The sequence below is a fragment of the Mycetomoellerius zeteki genome, unplaced genomic scaffold (genome assembly GCF_001594055.1).
Source record: "Mycetomoellerius zeteki isolate Tzet28-1 unplaced genomic scaffold, Tzet1.0 scaffold62, whole genome shotgun sequence".
Lineage (NCBI taxonomy): Eukaryota > Metazoa > Arthropoda > Insecta > Hymenoptera > Formicidae > Mycetomoellerius > Mycetomoellerius zeteki.
This window is the reverse complement of record NW_017257632.1, coordinates 2,859,814-2,878,779: the sequence shown is the minus strand read 5'-3', so window position 1 is coordinate 2,878,779 and position 18,966 is coordinate 2,859,814. Positions and strand designations below refer to the sequence as shown.

General features: G+C 32.0%; 2 protein-coding genes across 6 annotated transcripts in view; one reads left to right on the top strand and one right to left on the bottom strand.

Moving 5' to 3' along the window:
- Window positions 1-2,027, bottom strand: part of LOC108728533 (esterase FE4-like) — a 32,135-nt gene extending 30,108 nt beyond the window's left edge. The window contains exon 1 of one of the 2 annotated variants that reach the window (XM_018457116.1): window positions 1,893-2,027. The gene's annotated coding sequence lies outside the window, so the exon portion shown is untranslated. The remainder of the gene's footprint in view (window positions 1-1,892) is intronic. The other variant, XM_018457117.1, reaches the window with a different exon arrangement.
- Dh31-R (Diuretic hormone 31 Receptor) overlaps window positions 1-18,966 on the top strand; it is a 107,507-nt gene extending 88,541 nt beyond the window's left edge. For 3 of the 4 annotated variants that reach the window (XM_018457126.1, XM_018457127.1, XM_018457128.1), the window contains 8 exons: window positions 6,818-6,909; window positions 8,286-8,412; window positions 9,033-9,259; window positions 14,336-14,506; window positions 14,922-15,045; window positions 17,025-17,066; window positions 17,156-17,239; window positions 18,355-18,966. In XM_018457126.1, coding sequence (XP_018312628.1) covers window positions 6,818-6,909; window positions 8,286-8,412; window positions 9,033-9,259; window positions 14,336-14,506; window positions 14,922-15,045; window positions 17,025-17,066; window positions 17,156-17,239; window positions 18,355-18,591 — 1,104 coding nt within the window. In that variant the 3' untranslated portion in view covers window positions 18,592-18,966. Of the gene's footprint in view, window positions 1-6,817; window positions 6,910-8,285; window positions 8,413-9,032; window positions 9,260-14,335; window positions 14,507-14,921; window positions 15,046-17,024; window positions 17,067-17,155; window positions 17,240-18,335 lie in introns of all 4 variants that reach the window. The other variant, XM_018457129.1, reaches the window with a different exon arrangement.

Sequence of the window (18,966 nt, the reverse complement as noted above, 5' to 3'; positions counted from 1 at the left end):
TAAATTTTGCACTTTTTGAATGTGGTAGGGATAGCGATTATCTCCTTTTACAGTTCGCCAAATTGTTTGTGGTGACACTCCCAATACAGCCGACGCATTCCGAACGCTGGTCTCAGGATGATTGTCAAAATGTTGTAAAATACGATTCCCTGCCTGCAAATCTCTTCGTAACGCTGCTTGAAATCGGTTGTTTTCTTGTCGAATTGAAAATGTTCCAGTCTCTCGCAATCTATTAAATGTCAACATAAACACTCTTCGGTTTGGCACTCTTCTGTTTGGAAATCGTCGTGCATATTCTCGCACCGCCTTTAAAGCATTACCGTTGCAGAAACCGTATACAAAAACCATATCAGCATATTCACTATTAGAATACGTACGCGGCATATTGCAAAAGACAAAATTCATCTACTGTTAAAGGCTTTCAAAGAGCGACTGACAAATTCATAACAGAAAGTGGAAAATGTAATCAAATATGTCGGTGCTAGATATGGCAAGAAATGTAAACATTTTTTTTCGATTTCTCTGAAACGGAGCAAAAACGAGCATATGTCTATAGGACTTTTTTTCTTAGTTTTTTACTCCTCTACACGCTCCCGAAGTTTTGCCATTTAATTTGGAAACACCCTGTATAAGAAAATTTGAGACATTGAATTTCGGGAGTCCTCATTGTGGTTAACATAAGAAAAATTTGAAATATTGTGATTTGATCTTTTTCAAAAAATAAATATATTTAGATATTTGATCATCAAATATAATTCTTACATTTTATTTAGTTTCTAATTTTAGAGATTAATCTACATTTTTAGAGATTGAACTTTTCGAGTTATTAACAATATAACGAGTATCTCGCTATTCCAATTGTCTACTCTAGTGTATGTTAAATGAAAATTAATTTAACATTGAATATCCCCGAGTGTTCCTTTGTATAATTACAATTTAGAGGCGATTATTCATTACACCAATTCGCACGGTTATACTCATTCGTACAATGTAAAGGATTTGTTGTAAGAAACACAATAGTAGAAGATACTCTGTATTTCATGAACACTGATAAGACGCGTACTTATCTTGCAGGTTCAGAGAATGAGGTCAGATGGCTTAACCGAAAGCTCGGGAGGTTATATTTTTGCATGTACCACGGCTACCATTCTTGTCTAGTTATGTAATCTGCCTGAATAATTTCTATTTGAGTAATCTTCTTGTTTACTTAATCCTTCTATTCTCGACAGCTATTCTGTGAAACACGAAATTGCAAACGGATTCATTAGACTCTGCTAATGATACACCGTCGTAACCGAGTTACCTTTGTGCGCGCCCTTTCTATCTCTTTTCTGTCCCTTTTTCCCTTTTTTTTGTTTTGCAAATTACATAGTGATATATTTGCCTCTCGCAGAAATGGCGGTCTATTCCAGAGTTTTTAATTCACACGTGTCTGACGTGAACTGAATTCTCCTCGCGTATGTGGCGTTGCATGTTTAAATGAAACCGATTCTTTGCGCCGTAGTGCTGCGACGGTGTGACAAAAGCCTTTGTATTCATTCCTATACACGATGAACGTTTACGTATCATCATTGATTCGCATTTCTAACATCTGCAACATCTAGACTCTAAGACAAATATTATCGTAAAACTAGAAAACGGCTTATGCAAATAAATACACTTAAAATGCATTGGACAGTAATTGTATACTCGTAGTCTCGTTCTTCGAAAGCATGTAAATTGATTGAAATTCTCATTGTCAGCATCAATCCGTTTGCTTTTGTTTGGTAATCATTTTAAAAGAAAATTATTTGCATCGCATTTATTATCTAAAAGCGTTGCTTATGAAATTGCATAAAATACGCTGTAATTGAAAATACAATGTAACAAAGAATGTGCATGAATTTACTTACGTACTTTAATACCGTTTAGCAATATGCGACTTTTATGTCCCAAAAGAAAAAATAAGTTCTGCAAAAAAATTCACACAAAGTTCCAGAATAATTTATGTGACAGACGTTTATTACACTTTTATCTAGTAGAAGAAACTGAATAGGAAACTGAAAACGAATAGCAGTTGCACAACTTAGTTATATACAGTTTGCTATGAATGTCACGTGATATTTGCATGACATTGATTATTTCTCGATGAGATTACATTTTTATTATAGTTTGCAATTTAAATAGCAGTTAATATTTATGTGATAGATGTTTGTCGTACTTTTAGTAAAGACAAGAAAGAACTGAAAACGAAAGAGATATACAATTTGATTACATAAAATTTGCAACGAACTGTTACGTATTGCATGACATTGTACTGTGTTGTACTGGAATCAGTTGCCTTGTTAAGTAAACGCCGTTTGCACTAACTTGTGTTTAAATGATAAACAAGATTTCGCTATCTATTCGTAGCTCTGAAATTTAATTCTTGAAAATTCTGAACTTCCTTTTATATTCTGCGCATGAAAAGCAAGTAGTCCGAAACTTTCTCTTAAACTTCCAGTTCTAAATTATTACAGAGATAATTACAAAGATTAACTAATGGCAGGCAAGCACAAGAGAAAATTAAAAGTATTTTCATTACATTTAGTTCAGAGAACTCCTTTGACTCTTCGTATAACACATTGTAGAACCATTATTTGTTTAGAGAGCTTGAAATAAATAAAAATTAAAGAGTCTCTCTATATTTTAGAAAATATCGATTTTTTTAAATATTTTTTTTATTTTCAGAAAGTATATTTGGAAAATATTTTAAATTTTATTGAAAAATTGCTAAAGTTTTAAGTTATTGAATAGTGACGTATGATCTTTAATGGTCTGTTTCTGATATAACATAATAGTCATAAAACAGAAATATAAATTTCTCTGAAAGGATCATTATTTATTATTCCTTAAAAAAATTCCTGAAAATCATCAATCTTTGAGGCTAAAGTACAGAATTTTTTTAATGGACGAACTATGATCGATGCATTATTATTCGTTTTGTATAGACATCATTCACGCAACTATAATGTATTTGCGTCCAGAAAAAATATATCACATATTCCATTTTGCATACATGAAATTGATAATATAATACCTATACATAATTTATAGTTTGTATATTCAGAATTTTTTCTGAAAGGCTTATTATTAGTTCTGTTATATAATATTATATAAATAGCAATTTTTCGTGTGAATAAATTGCTTTTTTGAATATTTCAGAGCTTGGAAAGTCTCCTTCTCGTTCTTGATTTTAAAAATAGGAAGAATATTAGGTTTTTTAAATCATAATTTTTTTACCTGAAGAAAGTATAGGCGAAATATGGAATTCTCTCATTAATATCTCAGCGCATATTCAGTTTTTAGCTCAAAAATCGTGAAAAAGTTTTCTTTATACACTTGTCAAAGCTCTAACTAGTCAAACTAACGGAAACTCCAGAAATTACTTACATAGTCGTAATGTGGAGAAAGAAATACTTTATGTGATAACAAAAAATTTACTCAAAGTCAGAAATAAAGTTGTGTTTTTTATAATTAAATATGAAAAATGAATAAAAAGAATTTCGGAGAGTTTTGTTTGGAACTTCCCCTTTATGCATACACCAATGATATAACTAATTTTATTGTTTTACTTTCTGAGAAATACAAATGTATCGTGCTCGCAATAAAATATAAACCTGCAATTTTGAAATCAAATAACAAGAAATACAAGACTCTCAGTTTTTTCAAAATACAATACAAAGATATGAAGGGCACCTAAGAGTGCGAACAATTATAAGCATGTAAAAAGATCAATTATATAATATATTCATTGTATAGATTAAACATTTCAGAACAATATGTATTACTTGCAATTTTGGTAGATTCCAATTATAGTTATGTATAAAATTTTGGTGTCATTTATACATGTACAAGAAATATATATACAATATCAGAAATATTTTATAATATCAAAACGCAGGGAAAAGACATCTGTAATTATAATACATTATGATAATTGACAATATGCAATATGAAATGTAAATATATTTATATCATTTCGATTTATTATTTTATAGATTTGCAGCTCTCGTTGTCGAATCGATGATATTATATGATATTGTTACATTTTGAGAGAATTTATTGCATTTGCATCGCGAACTTTGAACCAAATCCAATACGATTGGTAAACAGTGTTAGCTCCATTTCAATTCGACAATACGACACGTACGAAATTGAGGATTCATCTATCTCCTAATATTAACGGGATCGCGGATGCAAACGACAATAAGCTGCAATGTAGTACGGGAGATAGTGTAATCCCCGTTATCAATACATAATAAACCAAGCGAAGCGTTGGGATACAATTATCGTTTTGTTCGCGTTGATAAAATTTATCGTGTCCTCGCATGCAACAGTGGTATAATTTCCGGGACCCGTGTTAATCCGATTGGACCGGCCCGAAGAAGAGAGACCCAGGCTCATATCCACTTACTATTATCATATCAAGTGCCGTGTAATCTCAAGGTAGAGCCTAGAGTATTCAGACTGCATACTCTAACTTCATGAATTATTTAGCGGTGACTACTGTGGCATGGCGTGAAATCCGTTTAAAGGTTTGGACTAATTTTCATAATTATATTCATCTATTCGATTGAAGATATGAATTAATTAAAGATGCGAACTCGCTGTATTTTACTTTCAACTGCTTTGCAATCTTATTTGATATATTTAGCTCTCTTTGTGGATTACTTGACTTCTCAAATAAGAAATTTAAAATTAAAATGTTTTCATTTCAACTAAAATCAAAATATTCTCGCTGTTTTATATATAACCTTATTTTGATAATATATTGTAATAAACTGTACTTGCGAAAAATTAGATTACCTTCTCAAAAAGTTTTGCCGAAGCAAATTAATATTTCATAAAATTTGTATATTTAATTCGTTAAAATAAATTATTAAAATTTTATAAAGTATTTATTTGCTATATATATCTATAAGTAATTTTTATTATTTTGTTAATTTCTTCTTAATTGTTTTGAGAGCGTTCGCATAATCGCCGGTACTGCAAAGAGATTTATGCACTCAGAGTTAAATATTAATTTACATTTGCATGCAATTTAAGCTGCAGCACCTTATCCATGAGTAGCGCTAGGCTATGAAAGCGGAGACTTGTAGGCTTTCACCTACGTGCAACCGTAGCATTAATACGTAATGTGACGTTCGTACGGTGGCGGTTAAGAATAACGCTGCTCTTCCAAGCCTGTTGGGAACAACGGGTTAATGTCTTTCCTGACACACTCTCTCTCTCTCTCTCTCTCTCTCTCTCTCTATCATCATTCATTTCTAATAGATACAGGAATAGATCCTTTTGATCGCGAACCACCGAGGTTCTCTGGTTACTTTATATATTTAACAAGCGGGATTACACATTCAGGCGCTCGGTCAAAGTCTGAATTTTCCTTCCGTATAGTCGAGACAAGCTCGATTAATTTTCTAAGCCTTCGTCGTCCTTGATGCAGATCATGTGGCAGGTTTTTCGGACAGCGAGCTCATAAACACTTCGTGCTTGGCAGACATTTGTCATACATAGGACAACGTTACGAAGCCCTATTACTAGCGGACTTTGCTTTGCAGATGTGGCAAGATTTGCATGCGACGGCGTAAAGGAAGTATGTTGGTTGCGAGGGGGCTCGAGGGACACGGAGGATCTCGTAAGCGGATGAATTTTAAAACGACTACGCTGGGCGAGCTGCGCTGCTCGTCGCATATTTCGAACGAAAAAATGGGCAAACGGATTTGCCTGACAAACTTGTAATTTTTTTATGATTTTGGTCTAAGCTCCGAGGCTTCTCGACTTTCTAGCATCCACGAAATCCGTGGATTTCCGAAAGCTAGTTTCAAGTATGAATATTATTACGAGAATGCATTTACGACAGTGAAAACGTCGTTATGACAGGCTTGGATAATAAACGTAGATTTTTGAGCCCCCGTAAATTCCAAAAGTTTTCGCTCTGAAATAATGTTAAAAAGAAACAAAGAATACAAAGAATGAATCCATAACTTTTTTAATACTTGTCTCACGTTAAGTTTATGTAGTTGCACTATCTGTTCTGCAGTTTCTTTTTACTTTCAAAAAATTTATTTAATCTTCTTTCATTTGATACCCGCTGAAAAATAACTGAGTTTACATAGTACTTAGTAAAAAGCTTAGACACTGAAAAAATTTTATTAAATTTTAATGAATATTTGTTTAAATAGTACTAACTAAACGTTTACTTGTAATAAATATAAATACTTACTAAAAAAATGATATTTAAATAAAATTAATATTCTTGTACCAAATAAATATACGTTTACATTTGGTAAATATTTAAGTACTATTTAAGCAAGTATTTATTAAAATTTAGTAACTTTTTTCAGTGTACTTATCTAAAAATATACATTTTTACGGTTTTGATCAAATTTTCGTAAGAATTTTGTATTTACATGAATTTTAAAATATATTATCTATCAAACTTATAACATATTTTAGAAAGAATGCTTTCTAAAAAAGAATTAATGTACACAACATGAAATACAACAAATCTAGATGGTAGTTAGTCTCTTCTATGGTACACGAGCAACGGAGATTGCAACGACGACATGATAATTAATCAAAGAAACGATTGGGGTCAGATTCGCGTTACTCGCTCTCGACTACACCATAGTCGATTCTTAATTTAAATTTGCGAAATTTTCTACGATATAATAGAATCGTAACTTGTGTCATCCGCTAATACGAATTAATAAAAATTAAGGCACCACTCTAAAAATTATCAGAAACAGTTTAGAAATGCAAGACGAAGTTTAAATTTTTGATAATTTGATTACAGTGGCAGCAAAGTATAAATGGAATCTACGAGGTGGGATACGCGATATCCTTGGTAGCTCTCTTGCTTTCCTTAGGAATTCTCACGTACTTCCGGTAAGTATAAATTTATTGACGTTGTTATTATCTGTGCTATCTCAACAGGATATTAAAATTTGTATGCGTTCCAGAGTACGTTAATTCAAAAACTTTGAGAATTACTTTTGTAGGTATCTCGCGTTTGAAATACGTCTAAATTAGATCGCTTATGAGAAAAAGTATAACTTTTTAATTTAATGATAAAAGTCGCGGGTTTTTATTATAATAAAAGCCCCGGAAAAAGACTTTTTAAGAATCTCAAAAGATAAAAGGCAAAAAGAAATACATATTATTTGACAATATTAAAAGCACTTAATTTATATTTATTTATAGAGGTATTAAAATGTTATTTTGGGAAGGTCCCAGATGCGCACAAAAAATATCGGACACAGCAGATTGTTCCAATCGGACACAGATTGAAATGGACACATGATCCGAATCGGACACAAGTTAAAACGGATACACGATGATTCCATTCGGATACAAGTTAAACGGGTAAAAATTCTCACATCCCGAATTCCAAATGGGTTTTTAGTGTCTCTAAAAAGACTGTTCTCACACCCCCTGTCTTCATGAGTTAAAAATATTCTAAGCGGACACTGTCCCAGCTGTAACTTCCACGCGGTTAGGATACCCCAAGCGGGTAGGATAGGTTATTTTTTTTTTGTTCAGGGCGGCGTAGCCATCACGAACCTGAACGCTACTGTCCACACACCCCATTGTCTACATGGGTTACAATTTCGCAGTGTGGCAGATTTGCTAATCAATAGTCGTCAACTTTAACGCCTAATATCTCGGTTCGCAGAGCGACGGTTATTTCTGCCAGATTCTTTCGTTTCATGCAAAAACGCGTCGAATAAGTCTAATTTTATTGATTTTCGAGGTGACTGAGGTAGATTGCATCTTTACCCGTTTTAACTTGTGTCCGATTGGGATTGTATCCAATTGGATCCATCGTGTGTCCGTTTCAACCTGTGTCCGATTGGAACTGTATCCGATGGAAGTTGTCGTATGTTCCTTTCAATCTGTGTCCGATTGAGTTTCTGTCTGTGAACAACCTGTGTCCGATATTTTTTGTGCGCATCTGGGACCCTCCCGTTACTTTAGCCATTTATTATATATGTTACAGAATTATTGAAATTGAATGAACTTTAGACATTTCATATCTTATATGTAAATCTTATTATTGAAGGTATATATATACCGGCAGACTATTCACTCTATTCGAGAAACTAGTGCAGCTTAAATAGCGGTTCAATCTAGATGAATGTCATTCACGTACAATTGTTCGGTGAATTTCTAGATCTTTCTTTACTGTCCTTTAACATGAAATTAGAATTTATTGAGAGAAGATTTGAGAGAAGTGCAATTGAGAGAACTTTCTTTTCACACAGATCTCTCAGATGCGCACGGATTACACTGCACATGAATCTATTCACCTCGTTCGCATTCAACAATGCCTTGTGGCTGATTTGGTACAGGTTCATAGTAGCGAATACGGATCTACTACTTAATAATGGCGTATGTATTAAGAATATAAATATAGTAAAAGTCCATGAAAAAAAGATATATAAAGATATATGAAAATAAGGAGCTATGTTTTATTTGTAATTCACGATGCTTATTAAAACAACGGAAATGGTATTTGTGCCATCATTAAAACTTTAAAACTTAATAATATTTTTCTTTTTCAAGCAGTTTAGCTACTTATGAAAAAGAAAAAGAAATACGTTTATAATTTAAACAAATGAAACCATATAATTTATAAAAATTTTTTTAATTGTTTATGTTAGTGAAAAATGAATATGTTAAAAATGTTTATGACGTTAATTATGTATTATTTTACAATTAGTTGAACATACAGAGTAGAATTTATTAAGCTAATTGTGATACAAAGTTAAATGTGGAAAATATTTTTTTATGTAAATATTATATGTTGGTGTGATTAAAAATTGGTTAAAAATGATAACAATTTATTTGATTATATAGATTTATTAAAAAATGAGAATTATTAACATCATCAGAAAATATTGTCGGATTATATTTAAACTTTAAATGGTACAATTACTCTGACTGTTATCAAGCGAATACGACTTGACTAACTTTGAAGAGGTGTTCATGAACTATCATGTGCTTTACAGATACCTTGTCGCGTTCTGCACGTAGTCCTTCATTACTTTCTATTAACAAACTACGCTTGGATGCTCTGCGAAGGTTTCTACCTGCATACGTTGCTAGTGAGTGCATTCACTAGCGAGCATAAATTAGTGAATTGGCTGATGGGACTCGGATGGCCAGTGCCAGCTGTAATCGTCACTTTATATACAGTTTTACGTGCATCCAGCGACGATCCTGCAGACACTGAGCAGTAAGTAACAATTTGTCAATGATCAATTGCACTTGTAAAACAAATTACTTTGCTAGTAGCATTAAGAGAAGCTTTTGTTCACAAAATGGATAAAGAGAAATCAAAATCGGATAAAAGATTCAATCTCAAAGTAGATTAAAAAAGCTTTTATCGTATATAATAGCCAGAAAAAATAAAGTACTATCGCATTTACTTTTTTCTATTTTTCATGACATTAAAATGTGGAAATGGTTAATGCAATATCGTATTTATTAATTCATAAAATTGAAATTAAAAGCTTCATCATTTGTAGTGTATCTTTTGAGATTTAATCAAACATTGTGTATCAGGAAAGAAATGAATAACACATGTGATACGATAATTGATTAACGTATTTTCTCGGTTTTATTTGAGTTCCACGTTTTATGGATAGTAAATACTTCTCACTGTAAATATCCTGAGAAATGCTAAAACAAACATAAGCATTACATACTGATTCCAACAATCAAATCTTAACGTATTACAGTTCTTTTTTAAATTCCATATGTTAAACCCACTTTAGACGTTCTATAATTCGTGTCCCAATTCGGAATAGAATTCTATTTATAATTTTGCGTATCGTGTAACATAGAAAACATTTGAAGAAATAAAATACATACATATAGAAAAAAAAGTATATTACTTTTGATATATGTATTTGCTTTTTTGGTTTTGTTCCTATATTCAAAATATGAATATAGCTCTGCTTCTGAATTTTGCTTCCCTGAAGCAAAACTAATCTGTTTGTTTACATATTTAGGCTGCGAGTTTGGTTTTGGAGTGCCATCCCTACTCCGAACATTTTTTCAATTGATAAGCACGTAGCGCGTGTAAAAATACAATTATGAAAATTAGTATTTTCTCAATTTAGTACAATTTCGCTTTCTGCGTTTCCGATAAACTACGGGGAATGAATGTGTCTACTAATTGAAGTGTTTGGGATTCGTTGAAGGGGACTATTGACCTGTGGTACCTATCGACCACGGAAAGGGTACTAAGGTCTACACTAATTTCTCAGCAAGAACAGCATGCGGTCAGCTGCGTACGTGATGGGAAAATTAGGTATGTCCGCCACCATGAAGTGCGCGGTAGCTAAATGTGCCATGGTAGAAGATCGAAACCACGGTGCGACAATCACATTACCGTTCCATTATATACGACAGCTGAACGAAAACTGTCGACATGACTTGCTGAGAAATCAATGCGCTTATATAAACAAAGTAGTCATTTCCTCCTGCATCCGAAGCAATATCGGGTATAATTGGCAAAATGTTTTAATGATTTAACAAACAAATATGTTAGAATAATATGGTAATAAATTATAATATTTTATTTTTTATATTTTATTTTGACAAAAGTTTTTTATTAAACAAGAAAATTCTGAAAGGAAAATCCCCAAAAAATAATTTGTGTATTAATACAAGTGTATTAGGCAAATTCGTATTTTGTTAGACCGTAATTAAATCATTAAGAAAACAATACACCTAAAACACACCCCTTTTTCTCTCTAAAATCATCTTTCTAAATTTCATATTTAACCTTTTTATGCGAAACCATTTTATACCCGCGAGGAGAGAATCACCTTACACAACTTACTACAGAAACTTTTTTTCTCCGAAAAAAGAAGACTTTCATATAGTGATGCAACATCCCTTATGCATAAATACCATGATCTTCTAAAATATAAATTTTTATATGGAGATCACTATAAGGAAATATGATATGAAATGAGGCAAAAATATTTTCATATCCATCAGGATCATAATAATATATGACGGCTACTTTATATTCCTATTTCTTTCTATATTTTTCAGAAAATTTCAGATAGATAACTTTTATAAAACCTTATATAATGCCCGTATAAATGTTTATCATAGCATTGTTTTTTTGGCAACGCGATTTTTTTAATACGATTAAATAGGATTTTAATTAATTTAATATTACTTCCGTAACTTCTTGAGTTTTCAAAGTTACGATGCGATCAGAAATTGCAAGGCTAATAAAACATAGCTTTAAGTTTTTCTACACTATAGATATACCCGAGAAAATCCCTGAGAATGAATCAGCGCTTTTGAGTACCATTGTTACTTTACTAAAAGCGAGGTCTCGATCACAAAAAAACCATTGTTGGTTTACCCTTTTTGGAGAACAATTCATCGTGTTACATAGCACGCGTTTTACATCGATTTTTTTATTTAGTTCATAGCGCAACTTCCTAACGCACGTAGATATTTTCCTTTGCCGCGGGGTTTCGCAACACGAGTTTTACACGAAAATCTGAAATATAAAGGCTCGAAAATATTTTGAAATTAATAAAAAAATTAGTAAAATTTAATAAACATGCCATATTGCAATTTCGACCATCAAATACTATTTATTGTGCTATAGCTCAATATAAGGTATCTATTACATTATATATTACAATACATTATATATATATATGTTGCTCGACTTAGCTTCCACGAGTTCGAAGATTGAATACGACACGCTACGTTAAAATTTTAAGTACATAACTATGTTAGATAATTGACGCAACGTAGACATTATTTCTCAATCATGTTATTTACTAAAATTAATAGTTTTATGCATATAAATCTTAGATGTACATTTTCGATTTATATATAGAGGAGAAGGTGATATTGTGGCCTCCCTTAATATCTCTGTTATTATATAGCGAATCCTAATGATCACTTATGGAATTATTAATTCAGTAACTCGCCGTTACATCATAACGCTAATATTACCAATACTCAATAACCAGCACTTATTATAATAGCATTTTTACTTTCAAATATTTCGAAACGTTTCTGAGGTACACTTTAGCATTTAATTACACCTACTTCGTATTTTTGAGTGTGTTATTTGTTATTTAACATTTTATTTTACTGTATATGTATATTTTGAGTTATGCAAATTTAAACAATACCATGGCATCTTGCTAATGTGACCCTCTATGAATATTGATTACGCACGATCTCATTTTTGAGATTTTCACATCAAAATAGTTATTTAATAGTCGATTGTAGCTCTACTGTTGATGTACATATAGTTTATATTACGTGTACTATTTTTAGTACTGAGTAGCTTATATACAGAAGTTATGTGAATGTATATACATTCATTTGCATACATTTTAAAATGTTTTACTTTTTTGTTAATTTTGTAACCAAATACTGTTTTTTAAAAACAAAACTAATATTTTAAGGCTATTTTTATGGAAGGCCACATTACTACTCATTTTTTTCTTCGAGTCATTATGCAATGTCGTCACGTTTTTGTTAATAGTATCCTAAGTAATAAATATTTCGTAACTTTGAGCCCAGAATCGATTCAACAACATTTTAACGAATGTAATTGTCAAGTTTTAAACTTAAATATTGATTATTAACAAAGTTATTGTGTAAAATGTAACTGGGGTGCCATAACCTCTCCTCTACACTTTTTGTATTATAATTTTATTTTTTATTTAGAGCTCAGAAATTGAAGTATCTAATTAATTTCTACATTTGAATAATACTGTGTCAATTTCGATTTTATGTCACTTGATTCTACATTTCTGCATATTAAATGATTTTTCATGATGCTCATTGTCAATTATATGATAGCTGTTACCGGTTAATTAAAATTATTATGTAAATTATTACTGTAGAAATACTAAAACTACTTCATTCGAAGACTATTACATGCAGCATATGCTTTAATAACGAAATAACATGAGGATACTCAATCTTTACACCAGATGCCGGAAACATGCTCCGCGTATGTATGTGTACAAATAGCTTTACGAGCGACGCAGATTGAAACATATCGGAACATTGATGAAATAAACGGCTCGATAACGAGCCACATCCACGCCACGTTATAAAGTATCAAATTGATGAAAACAACTTTCATATTGAAAGTAAACGTTGTCGAATCGATCATTATTATGAAAATTTTATGAAACGTTCGCATGTCACGATAATCGTATTTTCTTTAAACCTATTGTGTTAAATAAGAAATAATTTGCATTATTGGTACTGATTAATAATTGACAATTGTTGAGATCGATTGAAATTAACTATTTAAGAAGTTCCTTATCGAGATAAATAATTCAAATTTTGATAAAAATAGAGCCATTTATTATTAGCTTCTTATATATTTGTCGTTCCATGTATATAAGTGACATATTGTTATCGCGAACGTAAGATTTTATTCTTAAATTTCAGTAATCTTAATCTTCTCGTGGTTGTTTTACACAAGATTCGCGTCAGCATCCGCTGCTCTTCGACTTATCCATCTATTTTCGTCGATATATTTCTGCAGTGTACTCTTCCTATTATGTAGGGTAAATATTTTATAACCGGCCGGCGCTAAGGCAATATCTAGCAGCCAGAGATCCTCCAATCTGTTATACGTATCTTCCTCTCAGCTTTCTGTATTTATTAGGAAACTCGTCACGAAGTTATCCCCTTGACACATTTTTCATCATCTTCCTCCCTCTATCAGGTTTGTTAGAATAAGGATTTATATTAAGCGTTTTCTACACACAAATGTGGATATACTTAGGTACACAAGAATTGAGGTACGATTGATCTTCGCACGAACACCATCTTTCTCACTTCCTATTTTCTTATTAATAAAAGTACCAAATATACGTTTATTTCTGACGAGTGACATGCATAATATTTCAACCTGTCGAAGGCAACTTTCAAAACACGACGTGACCACACAAAGCCTCAATGAAAGCAAAAATTATACATACGTTGAATGTATTGTGTAATAAGCTAATAAGCATTTTGTAATCCTCTTGATGGTAGAACGCGCGTCCGAATTTCAACGTTTTAGAAAGAATTGGATGTGTACACAATTTATTACAATATACTTCATTAGAATTCAAAGTATCATTTTCTCGTGTCTTTTTATGTACAACTTTGTAATTAAAAGAAGAGCAGGCAATCAGCGAACAAAAGCGCGCATCAGCTGGTAAATAAGTTAAAAGATTAATAATTAATTACATTAATTATATATGACAAATAAATAACAAATTGTAACGAATTAAATTATTGTTACGATTAGGTGCTGGATCAATGAGGGCAATTATATAAACGTGCTGGTTTATCCCGTATGCGTTTCCACTTTGTTGAATCTACTTTTCCTGTTTAATATCGTACGAGTTCTTCTCATGAAGTTACGTGCCGGTCCCGCCATTGGAACGCGCCCTTCACGATCTATGCTGCAAGCTTTCAGGTAGTTGAATTTTTCACTTTCTGTATGCTGCCTTTCATGTCAAATTGTACATTGACATGACGGCTCAAAAAAGAACGAAACAAAGAGCGTAACGAACGTATTCCTTTCTACAGAAATTTATGAGCATGTACAGTGCAATTTTTGAATCACGATAAATTATTTGCATTATTTTTTATAAACTTGTCAACTTTTACCTAACCATCCAATTAACAGTATTACAGGCTTTTTTCATTAACAAAATAATATAATTTAGTAATTTAAGTAAAATGTTAAGTAATAACTAACAATGAGATTAAGTGCTAATATTATAATTCGTCAAAAATTCGCAAAGAATCTTATAAATACAAACTAATGGCAATAATTATTCATAATACTCGTAATCCATGATCTAATCTATTTGATATCTTGTTGTCAGGGCCACGTTACTTCTAGTACCTCTCTTGGGCCTTCACTATTTAGTAATTCCATTTCGGCCGCCAAAAAATCATCCTTGGGAGAATTTTTACGAGGTCCTTTCAGCAATCACCGCTTCTTTCCAGGTTGGTGATTCTGTATTTTTGCGTATTGCTTTAACATTAAGAACGAAATGAACAAGTAAATTATATATACATGTATAATATAATGAATGCGTCTGGAAATCGTATTGCGCATTGTGACACATGTTTCGAACAGACATCGAATCAGATTGTAAAGCTTCGTGCATCGGAAAGCTTCATGCATTTAATATGCACTTTATCACAGCCTACTCTTTTATACGTTTCAACGCATTCGTCAATGTCAAATTAATTTTGATTATATTGTAGAAATTCTTCACATAACATATAAAATTCTATCTCGTATATAAATAAATTAACAAAGAATTTTGTTAATTTCTCTCGTTAATTTAGAATATTGAAATATGTATAGTATTACAAATATAATCAAATTTGATGAATACAGAATATTTTCAATGATAATTTTTTTAATCTTTCTTGAAAATAATCTTCAGTTTAATATCAAATAGCAAATTATAATTAAAGACAAATGTGTATACACATTTGTGAAATATGACGCAGTCAATCGTTTTTTTAACTATCAGGTTTCCGTTCAGTCAGAAATACGATTTTTGTACGATGGAAAAAATACAAGTATACGCTGATGTATACGAAATATTCAAATGTTGTCGCAATTTAAATTCACCAACTAAGTACTTTGATTTTTTAAATCAATATTTATACTTTTTTCCTCGATGCAAGAGACATAGAGAGACATCCTTCTAGATTCTCATTCGAAGTAGTATGGATATTGAGCAATCAAATTTTGTACGAAATTGCGCTTTCACGCACGATACTGTCAACATGACTACATTGTTATATAATCGCTTTATATCGTATAAAATCGATGGAATTGCTATTTAATTGAACGATTCTGTCGAGTGAATCAGTTATCTCGATATTTGAAAGCCTTCGGGTGTAATCATTTTATATCTGAAAAATACGATTGTTAGAACGCATATATGCGCATCTTAACAACGTCGCATGTAACGAGAAACATTGTAAAAAGTGGTTTATCGATTAACTTCACAATTCCTTTATTACATTTATTCATTTCCTATATGATGTAGGAACGATTTGAAAAACAAAATATAAAAAAATTTGAAAACGCAAATATAAGTTTTTGTAATATATAAATTTATACGTTTCACAAACATTTAGTTTAAATACAGCATCCCTAATTTAATTAATATTTATTTATTTATTTATTGAATTGTAAAAAGATTATCTCCTTGCCTTAAGAACAAAGTAAGGTGGAATTTACCTTATCTGTTGTATAGTAAAAAATATTTTATATATTTAAATTAAAACTGATGAATTTTTTGTGTTAAATTTTCTACACACTTGAGAATTAATTTAATATAATATAATTGTATTATATAGAAATATTTTGTATTAAATTCAACATTTTCTGAATATTCAACATTTCTTAGTATTGTTGTTAGTTTTAGTTTCTTGAGTAAGTAATAATGTCAAAATAATATAAAAATAATTTTAAAAACGTAAATTAATAAATAAATAAAATATACTTGTTAATTTAAAATTTATATATTATGAATATTAATTTTATTAAAGAAATGTGCCTCCACAATTTTTTCCAAATTGTGTCAAAATATTACATTTGCGTGTTAATTTTTTATATAATATTTGTGTTCATGTAACTTTCTGACATATTCATCTCGAGTTAAATTAATATAAAAATTGTGATGGACTTTTAAATAATACAAAAATTTTAGGACATATCAAATTTAACATAAATTTGCTAACTACGTAAATATTACAATCTTCCTTATAACAACAATAACGTAAAATATAATGAAGGAGGGAATTAAAATTTCATAGCTCATTGACGATACGATTTTTGTAAGTTAATCGGAAAACCTCGTATCTCATGCGAAAGAAATCGTAATAAAGTTAACAGGAATTTTCTTTGGAAACGTTTCGAGCTCGATATACCAAGGTAAAATGTAATTTCTCTCTTCCAGGGTCTCTGTGTGGCTGTGCTTTTTTGCTTTTGCAACGGCGAGGTAAGTTCCTATGACTATGGAAACGGTCGTTTTAACCTTCGGAGTAACTTTTGTGCTATGTAATGATATTTTCATTATGTGTGGTACAGGTAATAGCGCAATTCAAGAGAAAGTGGGATGGCAGCGCCTTTTTACGAAAACGAGCCAATTCCTGTACGGCCACAACAGTCTCGGTATGCAGTATTGACGAACAGAGAGTACGGGGTTCTTGCGATTGAATCGATTTAAATGACGCCTAGCTTCCCGCCTCCTTTGCCACGACACCCTTCGAGAAATAAGACTTGAGGAAAGAACCAGGTGGATTAAGAGAGAGAGTGACAGAAAATTCGTTTCGTGGAATTGAATCTCTTATCTACTAAATTGTGGATTAATTCAAGAGCCTGTGGAATCTTTTTATTCCTTCCTATTATTATTATCAGCATACTTTCTATTAGGTATTTTATATTACAAGTGATTATATTAATCTCTTCAATTCATTGTGATAAAATATAGCTACATCATAATTTCTCTTGATGTTTAAGAGGATTCTAAAGTGACAAAATTATCACATTACTCCAATATGGAATGGAAGAAAAAAAGTTCATTATTATATATTTTACGATTCTTATAAAAAATTTAAATAAATGAATTGAATTTTGAACAGAAAAAATTAAGTTGTTTCAAAATATTCGTGACGATTTGGAATTTATAAGAAAATTTATAAGAAGAACGAATTTCTATTAATTTCTGTCAATCCACCTATTCTTTAGTCGCGAGTAGACTTCGTAGACCATTTGGAGATGCCATGATAGTAGAAAATCCTAGAACGTAACTACAACGTAACGTTACCTAATATAAATGGGGGAGAGTAATGGAGAACGCTCTTGCAATTTTAATGCAATTTTAATGCAATTTTAATCTGCGCTTGACGCTCGAGAGAGAAATATTCCCCCGATTGGAAATTCCCGTATGCACGACTCGTCAATGGTGCGATGCGGACTAACACACATGATCGGTCCCTCTCCTGCGACTAATCCACCCGCGTACTAACCCACACGCATACTAACTCACGTGATGTGGAGTGCCGTTTTAATGAGGTGACGCCGCAACGGGCCACTAATCATATACCATCGACGAGAGGGGAAGAAAGAGAGAGAATGAAATGGGGAGGAGAAAAAAGGGAAAAAGAAACATATATAATATATATAATATATATATGATCCGTCCGTATCGTGCCAGTGACAGCAGCGTGCCCGAGTTGAGTCCATTATGGAACGTTGACTGTTTCAGTTTATCCGCTCGACCGCAGGTCCGATGGCGGGAGAGGAGAAGGTGTGACTATCAACCGGCAGCAGCGGTGCCGAGGGACGACGACTGCAATAAGCGATTGGCGAGCGAAGACCAGCAACTGCAGCAGACCGTGCAGGTGATCACCGCGGGCCGGCCGGGCAATCACGGCAACAACAACCATACACGGGTGCTTATCAAACGCGGTGGCGACGGCGACGATTTCTCTCACGACGAGTGCGATCAGACGCAGTGTTGATGATCGGATCGACAACCGGAATGATTAACACCGGGAATGATCGTACTATGGCCACTATGGGACCACGTAGAAAATCACTTTCTCCCTCTCCCTCTCTCTCTCATCCTGGCCTCTTCGCGAGATAGTCGACAAATCGGAGTCGGCGAAATTTATCGATTCGTGATTCACAAATATGTCATTAGTTGAAAATGATAAATCATACAGAGAGATAATGATAATAATAAACAGTATAAAGAAATCAGAAAATTTATATAAGGTAAATGTGTACCACTTAGTGGACATAATCTAATTATTAAACGAAATAACAATAATTTTAAATATTACTCTTTTGATAATATGTACGACACTAAATAAATTCATCCTATTAAAATTTTT